This window comes from Calidris pugnax, unplaced genomic scaffold (genome assembly GCF_001431845.1).
Source record: "Calidris pugnax isolate Ruff unplaced genomic scaffold, ASM143184v1 scaffold51, whole genome shotgun sequence".
Lineage (NCBI taxonomy): Eukaryota > Metazoa > Chordata > Aves > Charadriiformes > Scolopacidae > Calidris > Calidris pugnax.
The window spans coordinates 7,132,469-7,144,534 of NW_015090797.1; the positions used below are offsets into that span (position 1 = coordinate 7,132,469).

Sequence of the window (12,066 nt, forward strand, 5' to 3'; positions counted from 1 at the left end):
ATTTATCTTTTAATTTGTTGGCTCTAATTTATTTTAGGTAATTTTTTCAATCTGCAGATTGATAATGTAAATGCAGGTATGGAACCTTAATTAACTCAATTTCTGGTGCAAATGCCATGGCTTCCTCATTTACATAAAGAGATTTTCTCTAGTGCATCTATCTAGATTACTGGTCACCACTGACTGAATTAGTACTATTTCCATCTGGACACAAGGCCACAATTTTTTGATACGTTCTTGAAGATAACACATCTTTATAGTTAAATGACAGATATTTCCATAACAGGTAATGCAAACATGTTGGAAGTCACCCCTGTACACACATACACTAAGAATGTAAAAATTTATCCCTGACTCAAACATACATAAACAAACAAACATAAACACCAGCTATATAGATAGGATAATTTAACTATGCATAGCTACTTTGCAGGGAAGAATTTTTAAAAGCCAGCAAATAAATAAATAAAAGGCATCAGAAACAAGGGACAAAATGATAATAAAGTATTACTATACCTGTAGGAATGTATGAATGTAATAACCACAATCAATAAAATATCAAACATTAATCTACCAAGAGACTGAGAACTTCAGTGATAAGATAGACCTTCTGTTCCTTAATCATGAACAGCTCTGCTGTAATCTTCTATCTTTGGTCTGGATAGAGATAAAAATAGCAAACTTTGAGCATAACATTATAGTTGACTGAACTACACATTTCCAGCAACATTATTTTGGTCTCTAAATTTTGGGGGTTTATATCCCATATGTTACAGCAAAAAAGCAGACCAGATGTTCATGAAATTTAACATGTAAACAAACTTAATTGAAGCAATAGAAATACTGGACTTGTGGACTTTCAACATTAAATGCTTAAAACAAGAGCATTGAGTATTGTAAGAACCACCTTAACTTCAGGCTTTGCAATACTTTTCAGGAAAGGCATTTGATGAGAGGGGCTCTTTCTGAAGAACAACAACTAATGAAGAATATTAGTTACTGTAAATGAGTACTTCCACCGTGGCTCAGCAAAACACTTTTTATCCAACAAAAACAAGAGTTTTAAAGAAGGCAACAGTAAAATATGTACACCGAAATGGTGTGGACATCAGAAGTTTAGCTGGGGAAAGAAAGTGGGTTTGACTTCTGGATTCAAGCTTATTTTCTGAAAACACAATCAAAGCCATGAGTGAAATCAGTCCTAGAAGTTGTTTCTTCACTTCTGTTTAAATGAAGAACTGAACCAAATGGAATGGAATTGAATCCAAGCCTTTGGTAAGAAACCTAGGCTCAAAATGAAAATTGTCATTTAATGTGTTATCACATGTGTGCCACACTGTTAGATTGGACTCTGTGTTATGAAAGAAATTAGGTTATTTCTAAGTTTCCTTTGCCTCAGGGAAAAAAATGTTGAAACAAGCTCCTTGTCTCTCCACTGACTGAAACATCAGAACTTCCACTGACTTCCCCAGAACCAGGATTTTACAATACACCTGTAAAGGGAGATCTTCTGCAAGATCTGTGATGCAATGCTACACCAACAAAAGCATGGAAAAAACACATCACAGGTCAGATACGCAACAGCAGTTTATGACATCTCTGTCTCCTTCCTATCCCAGTTTATACCCTTGATAGCTGTTTCACTTACCAGGGAATCCTCCCCCCCTGTATTAATCCTCTCCTACAGCCCTCTGAATGGCACTCGCACACTTACACCATCTGACTCTAATGGCACACAACACAAGTGAGAAAGACTTGCAGCATCTCTGTTTAGTACTTGTCACTTTAATGTGCATGATAAAGCACATAAAAAGAAAGTAAGGTTTCCAACGTACGGTTTCCTAATAATCAATTTAAAGAGAAGCATGAAAGGTAAGCAGAACAAGTGAAGAGGATTTTCAAAAATTTTTCCCGTTTGTATAGTACTATTCTCTCTGAATATACCGGGAAATTTCTCCCTGAGCTCATAGACAGCAGATGTAAGTCAGTTTTGAAATCAAAATAGAACATACCATCTTTACCTGGTGATAAATTTTTTGTCAATTCTTTAATATTCAACAATTACAATTTAATAACAAGGTAGTTTTCAAAGTACTTAGTCAAAGTGCAAGGAAAGAGAATGGGGACAGGCAGATTGCTCTTTCTAGATCCACAGAAAGCAGCTTGAACAGAAGCTTTTCAGAGATGAGCTTTTGCAGCTAATATACGTTAAGAATCTTTTCATGCACAGACTATACGCGGTGATTCTGTTCCTTGCTTTAAATCACAAAAGGAAACCACGAGCAAACAATGGCTTTAAAAAGTGAAACAAAAGATAATTCAACTTTATATACAGAGTCTCTCTGCCTCTCCCTCTCTCTCTCTGTATATACGTGTATATACACAAAGAAAAGTCCTTTAGAACAACACTTAATGATAATTATCCAAATTTGATACTTAAAAGGGAAAAAAATATTTTGTAACTTTATCTTCAAGTGTGTGAAAACTTGGTTCCTAGAAGTTACCCTCTTTCTCCTATTTTTTTTTCAACATAACCATCAGCTAGACGCATTTGTCACTGCAATATATTTAATAAGTATTACACATTGGTTTCAATAATGATTCCACAAAATAAGGTTTCCAGCATCTCTCTGTGAGATATTATGTGCTACAAAATGTGTGTTGTTGCTTAAATGACTTTGTTTAAGCAGTCTGTTGTCATTGTATTATCCCAAGTATTTTTAATCTATCTTTCAAAGAGAGCAGGAATACTGACTGTAAGCCACCGTAAGCCTTTACCACATTTTAAAGGAAAAGTTTAAGATGGAAAGTAGAGCATGTATACACAAAGCGTTGGCACTCTACTTTCATTTCAGCACTCTGTGCTGACCTCTACTGGTTCATCCGTGGTAGCTCTCATAAATATTAAACAGCTTACTTTTATTGAACTTTTGCCCTCTCTTGTTCGAATTCAGGGATAAAGTAAACTATATCCCATCCTGCCAACTTCTCCCTGACCGAAGATTAAAAAGCGATCAAGCTTCCAACTCTTGGGACCAGTTTACCTGTAGTGTGTGAGACACTATGAAAAATCATCATTTAGAAAAACCCTAATAATACATATACAGCTGTAGAAAACTCCATCTTAACACTTTGGGTGTATTTTTTATGACTGAATAATTTATCGCATTTATTTTGTTCAACTGCTGCCTCATGTTTGCATCATTAGCTGTTTGGCATACAAAATCTGGTTTTGTACTGTACAATACCCATCATCTGACTCATGATGAGGACCTAAAGTATTACTGCAACACAAATACCAAAGTTGTGAATATAAATTCATCATCCTCAGTCATCCCCATTTGACAGACTTCTACTTCAGAGAACATGCCTGTCTCTAGAAGCTTCTTCAGAAAACATATTTGCTCTAATTACAACAGAGCTGGCAGCTTATCTACCACGTGCCAGTGGATCAAAGTACAGTAGCAAGTATGACATTATAAAAGTATTACTGTAAATGCTTTGTCAAACTAAAGTCACTACCCTGTCTTACTGGGAGCAGTGACACGCTCATTGTATCTTTTATATTACTAAATGAAGTTCAACCCAGCCACTTTCTAACTGACCACAAGAAAAAACCAAATCTCTAGTTCTTTATGTGCCTTACAGTAAGGAGCAACTCTAGTTAGTTCATAAGCAAATGAGCAAACTTTTCCATCCTCATTTACCAAAGAACACTTTCATTATCAGCAGCACTCAAAATGTTCCAGTTTTAAAGGTCTATTTTTAGAATTCTTTGTCATGCAAATCTTTAAGTATGAATAACAGTTTTATATATCGTGAGAACTTAATTTGCTCTCACTCTTCTATCAGTGACTCCAAACAGATTTTTTTTTGTTTTGTAAGTCACCTGTACTGGCTAGAAAATAACAACAATTGTTGACCAGAACAACAATGAAGCTTTGTTGTTCTGTTGGTATACATAGTAAAGCAGAACACGTATTTTTAATTCAATTTCAGAATAGCAAGATGCCTATTATTCATGAAGCTATTTTGTGTAATAACGTCTTTTTCTTTTATTTTTTTTCATAAAAAGCTCTGTGGATCATGAATATAAACAAATCAGATCATTCAGCATGAATCTGTAACATTTTTATACTGTATAAATAAATACCTGAACTACATCTGTGTGGGTTTTTGTAAAAAAATCATCTCTCCCTGGCTTGCTGAACACGCAGAGCTCTCTCTCTTCTCTTACCACCCCCGAACCTTCCATCACTACATCCTAATGCTGTCCGTGCTTAGATCCACGAGCAACACACTAAAGAAACCCTGAAGAACTGATAGCAAGAAGATCTTTCCCCCATAGCAGCAGAAAGGTGCCGGGTCCTCCCTGCTGTCTGTAGCCACGTTTCCCCAGAGCTGACCAGCAGAGGGAGGAGAGGGGGTGCCCGCACAGCCCCGCATCCCCCGGGGTACTACAGCCCCTTTTGCTCTACCTCCAGGTAAACTGCAAGCAGTAGCCCTGCTTTAATGCCTGGGATGAAAACCCACACAAGATCTTACTCAGAAAACACGTTAATACGAGTTTGGGTGGTTTTTTTCCTTCTTACCTTTACCAAGTGATGGAGAACGGGTATCCAGAAGGTCACTGTCGCCTGGTGTTGCTGGATTTGCCACCACTCCAATTCTCCCACCGCTGCTTCTAGGACTTGGGTGAACAACTGGATCTGACTTGCTTATTCGGTTCTGTGTTAGAAAGAAAACTTTTTGGCATTCTGTAACTAGAACCGGGCCTTTGTTTAACACGTTAGAGCAAGTACATAATCGTTCTGAGATTTGTAAATCAGCATCTTTTTCCGTAAGTGGGAAATAGAAAATCTTATTAAGACTTCCTATAACTTACAGAGTGAAAGACATTGATTTTCACTGAACAAGGTGTTGACTGGATCACAGTGAAACCACCTTCTTTCCAAGAGGCATTTTAAAGCAATACTTTTGATCAACTCTGTGCAAAATATTCCACAACAGCCCAAATAACTTTTTTCCTTACCTCTGGTATCCCAGTGAGGTCACATTCTGTTAAAAACATCCTGTCAAGCTTGGTACAAAAGGGCTCCAAAGAATCAGAATGCAGAAGCTATGCAACTTGCTGACTAACTTTGCTCTGTGTTATTTACCAACCACACAAAGAAAATGCTGTCTATTCAAAACACAGTTCAAAACTCTCTTCACAGAAAGTGAGTGAACAAACAGTCCCATGTCCGATGCTGTAGTCACATCTCCCATGAGGCCCGGTGATAGCTCTGGGGCATGGGACGGAGTGACACCACCAGCAGTCACTACAAGGCACTTTTGTAAACAAGTTGTGTGTGTGCACAGAGGAGGAGGCGGGTGTTACTTTTTCTCTGTCTTAACATTAAACTATATTTGCTTTGTCCCCTTAGAACTCCAGTCTTGCTTAGACTATTGGGTGCATTTGCTCTAGTACTTGCAGAATATCTTCCTCACTATAAACTTTGCAGGATCTAGATTTGGATCCCTGGAGCCAGGTTAAGCAGCAGAAGCTAATTCAGAGTTTCCAGACCAATCACAGAAACCTATAAAGAAACTAGTTGGTTTACCCTATTTCACAACCAGCAAAAGCAAAACACCTGTTGAAAGTCTTTTGCTTTGGCTCGTTATAGAAATAGGCCTCAGTTATAAAAGCCACAGCCAAGTTTCAAGTGTTTGGTATTTCCAAAACTCAAAGTGAGGTTTCTGACCCAGCTTTATGACTTTGCCTCATTATGCAGCTGAATTCTTAAAGTAATTTGGGATTGCCCTAAAAATCAGAGGAATTTCAGATTTTGAATTTCAGTTCAGTAATTTCAATATTCCTAAATCATAAACCCTCTTCACCCACTTTCATTATTTTAAACCTATCTATTCTTTGAAAACTCTTACCCCACTAGTCACAAAACCAGATTTTGGCAAAGAAGTAAAATTTCTTCTGGTCTCTATAGAAAGAGAATTACCTTAAGGACTCAACACTTCCTGTACTGGCCACTGGCCTGCACTTTGGTGCTTTTCTTTATAATTGAAATAAATCACAGACAATAACTATTTCCAGATATGGAAAGATGAAAAAATTGTCCTCATTATTCTCTTTGTAATTTCATTGTTTAACTGTCAGACCAGCATTGCAATCCTCTTTCTGCCACCCAATCCAAACCATCCTTCTTTCTTATCTACATGGCAGTCCTTGCCATGATTGCATTTTTTTTAACTACTTCTTAGTAAATATTTTTCCTTAGGCTTTCAGAGGTCTAAAAGACAGTTGTTATAAACACCTGTTGTGTATGTTTGTGAGAGGACAACATGGAACATGGTGACATTATGTTGCAAAATAAACATTAGTCTACTTTTCCTTTTGTGGGACCTGGTTTTGCAGCGTAAATGTCTCATCCCAAGTGAAATACCTTTCTTTATAAGCCTTTACAGGTTTTTGACATAAGTTTTTCCAAATCTTTATTCCAGGAATAAGGATCATTCTAGGTATGACATAAAGGACATTCAACTGCTGATATACTTGAACAGAATCATTCATGACCAATAATTGGATGACAAAAGTATAGCTTTTTAAAAGGTAAAAGCTTTCTAGAAATACATAAAACCTCAAACTACCTAGCTACATTTCTTTTATCAACACTTGAAAATAATGGCTTTGAAATATGTATGGTGAATGATCTTGCAAGTAGAATTGTCAAAGTATCCTTCAGGATTTTTAAAACGCATGCGATTGTTCCTCAGTACACAACAAATACCTGGTCTTTGGTCAGAGTATGCAGTCGTGCCTTGTCAATCTGTACTGTTTTCAAAGGTAATCAATTACAGAGATCACATGAACCTTCACTTCTTCATGCCAGCTGAAGACACTACAACAGTTGCTCTTGTTTTTTAATGGAAACTTCAAAAAGCCCTGGAGCCAATAGAAAGTTGTCTACTGTTTTTTTGTATATTTATTTTTATTCCAAGTTTACATTATAAGGTCTTCTCATCTCACTGAAATTCGTAAAACATTATAGAACAGTGTACATATATTCTTCCTCTTTCCCAATAACCTTACTCATCCGCTTAATTAACTGTATCTCAAGAACACATACCTACCTATTAAAATACTGCAGTATACAGTAGGTTAGTTATTTTCACAGTATCACCATGAGGTTAGAAAGCTTATAATCCCCATTTTATGGACTGAGAAGACCTCAGTTAGCTTTTCCTCTTCAGCCTCTTCTGAGCTCTGGTACCTATTTTTGAATAGGTCAGTACCAGCATGCAGAAGGCTGTACATGAGAGCAAGGTCCACAAATCATTAGGCCTCCTAAGTCCGAATATCTGACTGATTTTCTCTTCTCTATTACTGATCCTGTAAGTAGATTTTGAAAGGTATACCTTGCTTTTATGGGGAAACCTACCAAACTACGTGAGTTAAAGGAATCAAGCATTTAAAATTGCGTTCAGATCATACTCCTTTTCCATACAAGCCTAAATCAGCAACACCACTGCAAAAAGAGCAAAGAGTGAAAATGGCACTGTGTTATGGCGACAGTTTCATGTCCTCTGTTTTTTGTGCTGTGGGTACATTTCTGCTTTGGTGGCTTTGATATACCTGAGGTTATCTGTGCTGGAAACTCTTTTTGTCATTTGCAACTTGGCATTCCATGTCCCACACATAAAATGGTACTCATTAAAGGGTACCCAATAAGCACTGTCCTTTGGAGCCCAATTGGAGATGGATGACTCTCCCTTGATTTCCTAAGGTCTGGACTGTCAGTAGCTCCATTTGACTTAACAATGAGTATCAGATTGTTTTATTTAAGAGTCTCAAAACTGAGACAGCAAAGTCAAGCTCAGATTCTCAGAAGTTCCTCCTATCTACCTCTTGCAATCTATTACATCTTTAACAATACCAACAACAGTCTATATGTGTGCTTTCCAAAAATTACCACATACTTCAATCTCATGGAGAAAGAGGTTTAGAAAGTTTAAGTTTTGATGTTTATTTTCAAAATGTAGGTCACATGGGAGCTAAGATGTGAACCTAATAATGCATTTAATGGCAAAGACTCTTCTCTCTCTCCCCAGCAGCCCCACCAGGGAAATGAGACCAAGCAAGACTGATGCTAATTATGCACACAGAGGAGCCCTAGCTGCAATCACCAGCCTGCTGCAGAATTCTCTGTGGATGACAGGCAGAGTTGGCAAACAAAAGTAGAAGGGGGTAGGAATAAAGAAAGAAAGAAAGAAAGAAACAAAATGCTATTCCTGGCTATTCACAAAATATATCCAGTACTTAAAAATCAAACCTAAATGCATAAAAGAATCCAGGCAGACCATTCAAAAAGCATTTAGTTAGGTGACTAATAACTCCAGAAGCAATGTTGAATACCAACTAATCACATGCTCCCATCAGGTGGTTTAAAAAAATAAAACAAAAGATTTTAAAAATCCCATGCTTCCTCCTTTTCCATGTAATTACCATGAGTTACAGTTGGGGGTGATGCTGCAGAGAGGGGTGGGGACAGTGAGGTGAATTTGAAACAGACAAAAACTGGGTAAACCACTCCCATAGTCAAGTTCATGAAAAAGTACTTAACCAGAAATAAACGTTGCTGACGCTTTTGTTCTGGTCTTCCACTGAAGCTTATTCTGGCCTTCTGATGTGCCTCCTATAGGTTGTCTCTGCCAGGCAACTGTGCATGTGTTCACAGTCCCAACCGCTAGCACCACATTTATTTATTTATTTTCAACCCAAATAAACTCCTAATGGCTTAACATAAAACATTTGGAATTTTTTTTTTTTTTTTTTGCACACTAAATAATAAAAAAGCCAGAAGCACAATAGGACATAAGGGAATGAAAGGGATGATTGTTCAAAGCCCTATTAAAAGGTTTGTGGCTTTATTTATGTATTTTTTAACAACACAATTTCAAAGCCTTTTAAAGAAGACTCCTCCTCCCCAGTTGCCTGCCAAGATAGTACTTAGCTGAGGGAGGGAGTGGCTGCTCTTTAAAAGATGATGGTATCTATTAGAGAGCAAAGGGGATATATATAAAAAGGCTTTCCCAAAAACAGTTGTCCAGAAGGGCCAATGAAAAGAAACAAAAGGTATGAGATGATGATTAAATGGAAAAAAGATGGGAACATTAAAGCAGAGAGTGCTGAGAGACAGAAGAGATTTTTAAAGCAAAAATGGTCCTGTTACGGTCCTTTTAGTTACACCATTATACTAACTATGCTCTGTATTTAGGCATCTGTCAGGTAGTAATTGTGAAGTACTTCACAAGAATTAACTCTGGCAGCTCTCTTTCATAAGGTAGGTGGGGGACAGAGACCTACTCACATACAGGCAGAGCTCAGGTCATACAGCTGGTTTCCACAGGAGACCAGAAGACTCTGACAGCACACCACGTAACAAAGCAATGGGCACAGAATAGTAATTCCTCCCCTCAGTGAGCTGCATTATTTCATTACAGGTATTAAGTGACTTGTCTGGGTGGAAGAAATGTCATATGTAGTTGAAATATCTGGAGAAAAGGCTGAGGTTCATGTTAACTTTCCTTTCTCTTAGAAGCAAACATTACAGTCTAGGTCTCATTCTTAGGAAAACTCCTCCACAATCTTTCTGTTGTTCCCTCAAAATGCTGTCAGGATTCGCCATCACAGATGTGATCTCAAGCCCCCAGATAACTTGTGCAAAGCTGAGTAAAAGCCATCAAATGAGGTCCTGCATTCGCAGGAGGTAACCAGTGCAGTCACTGCTGGTGGTATGTCCACGGTGACCTCTGTTGGTAGGGAGATGGTCTGGAGGTTGCACTGGCTGGAGTTTTTCTAAAGCTCATGGTATCACTCCTAGTCGTTAAGAATGATGTATCCCTCTTTTGGATACAAGAAGACTCCTGTGCAGTTAAGGAGGGAGTGTGAAGAGCTCTACCTTTCCTGGTAGTCTACAGTCAGCTACATCACCTTCCACTATCAGAGCATACATCAGTAAAGTGATGCAGGAGCCTTCCCATATGTTAAGAGCAAGAGAGAAACTAGTGTAAGGGGATGTTTTCATTGTAGCTTGGCTGCAAAAAAACACCCCTCCTGAGGAGAGCTGTATAAGAAACACCTCTGTTTCAGAACTGAAATTTCATCTTGTGAAACTAAAGGTAACTTCCATTTTCATTTATGTTTCTGATATGAAACAACTATGGAAATTTGAGTGGAAATCTCCAAATAAGCTCTACTGAAAATTTTTCAAGGACTCTTAGGTTCCCAAACTGGGCCACTGGCGGTTCTAGTACTAGAATAAAGTGTACATAGGTTCTTCAAAAATTATTCTTTTCCTTATCAGATGAGTGTTGTCTGGGTTAGATTCTGTAAATCTCTCAGGTGTTAAGTTTTAGTATATGAGATGGAAAAGACTTTGAAAAGTAGTGTACAATGCATCTTTCTGCATGACACAGCTCTGAAGCTGCTATCACACTGACTCACAGTTCTGAGATCAATCCAGGGCAAACTCCAAAGCTAACATCTTATTTCAGTGATAAACAGTTTACTGAGCCTGTCTACCTTATTTATCCTCTTTAGCCAAACAATGCAATCTTTCCTAAAGGCATCTATGAAAAGGCTGAAATAACCCAAGGATACATGTCTTAATTTAATCTAAGAGGCTTCTATTACAAGGAATATTCCTTGTACACCAGGTTCCCATAAAATTGTACTTGTATTATGCTGTTTTGTGGTGAAATAGTAGCTAAAATGTGATACATGCTGTGAGGCCAAGCAACTCTTTGAAAAATCCATTAAAATTACCAGAAAGAGAAGAAAGAGAAACTGTGTCCAACAGAAAGCACAGAAAGACTTCAGGTACCTAAAGGAAATTTTTTTTTTTTTTGCAGCACAGCCAGGACTTTGCAATATCTCTTTACCATCCTGAAAAGGCCGTGGTAACCTTGATACCTGAAGCAGTTGTGAGGCCTGTTTCTTGCTGGCTGAAAGGAAGGAATCCTAGCAGTGCATGCCTCACCAGTGTCATGGGAGACTTAGAAAGAAGTCCATGAAACTTAGAAAGAAAGACTACAGCTGAACAGACAACAGTAATGACTGTAGCCACAGGCATGAGCTTCCTAGAAGAGACGAGCAAAAGTGTTTTCTCTCAACACTGTAAAGATTCATTTTTTCTGTGGTGCTTCAAAATGCTTTAAAATATAAGGCTATGTGCAGCACATAGTACATGGTTTTCCTTTTAATATCCAAATAGGCTACTTAAACCCATTAGATGTCTCCAACGAATTCTGTGGGTAGAGAGTGTTCATGGTGAAGGTGTTCATTTTAAAACACAGTTTTCTTGAACTAGTCATAACCTAATTAAAACACAATATGGGAACTGCATTTTGAAGTGCCATTAGCAGAAGAGGGACCATCTTGTTCTGGGTAATCAGAGAGTCCCTGAGGATGAAGAGGCCAACACCTGACTCACTGGATGTACAGAAAAGTCTCAGGAGTTTACAAACGAAAGCCATGGCTTTCGGGCTTGAGAAGAGCTTGGGCTGCCACCCAGTGGAGGCAGGTACAAATTTTGTAGGGATTCAGCCTCCGTCACAGTAGGAGAGCTGGCCCTACTGAGAAAAAAGCAACACCTTAATGACATTTTTGCTTCTTGCACACAAGTTATTCTGGATCAACATATTCCGTCTAGAAGTTCAAACATGGCTTTTCTAAACGCTAACCTAGAATCTTAGTCAGGATGTGAAATTTTGTCTTGCTAATCTGCAGTAATAGTTTCCCTAGGATAGAATAGAGAATATTACAGAATATTCTGTAATAGTTTTTGTAGGACAAAATTAGACTAGTTGTTGAATAAATATCCTAAACAAATAATGTCAATATACTTGTTATATTGACAGGTTTCAGCCTTTTACACCATTTTTCTTTTCCATTTTCTTTGGCATTGTTATTGCTATTTGTGACCAAATATATGGATTTTACAGAGATGGGATCAGTTGCAATGTAATTTTACTAGCAAAAAACGTACTGCTTATGGAAATAAGAACAGA

The 12,066-nt window shown here is 37.8% G+C and overlaps 1 protein-coding gene across 2 annotated transcripts in view; it reads right to left on the reverse strand.

The window, feature by feature from the left end:
- ST18 (suppression of tumorigenicity 18, zinc finger) overlaps positions 1-5,157 on the reverse strand; it is a 166,448-nt gene extending 161,291 nt beyond the window's left edge. For both annotated transcript variants that reach the window (XR_001411385.1, XM_014937026.1), the window contains exons 1-2: positions 5,033-5,157; positions 4,593-4,728 (exon numbers count right to left, since the gene is read on the reverse strand). Coding sequence is in view for 1 of the 2 variants with exons in the window: in XM_014937026.1 (XP_014792512.1) it covers positions 4,593-4,728; positions 5,033-5,071 (175 nt within the window). In the remaining variant the exon portion in view is untranslated. The remainder of the gene's footprint in view (positions 1-4,592; positions 4,729-5,032) is intronic.
- Positions 5,158-12,066: the final 6,909 nt, after the last annotated feature.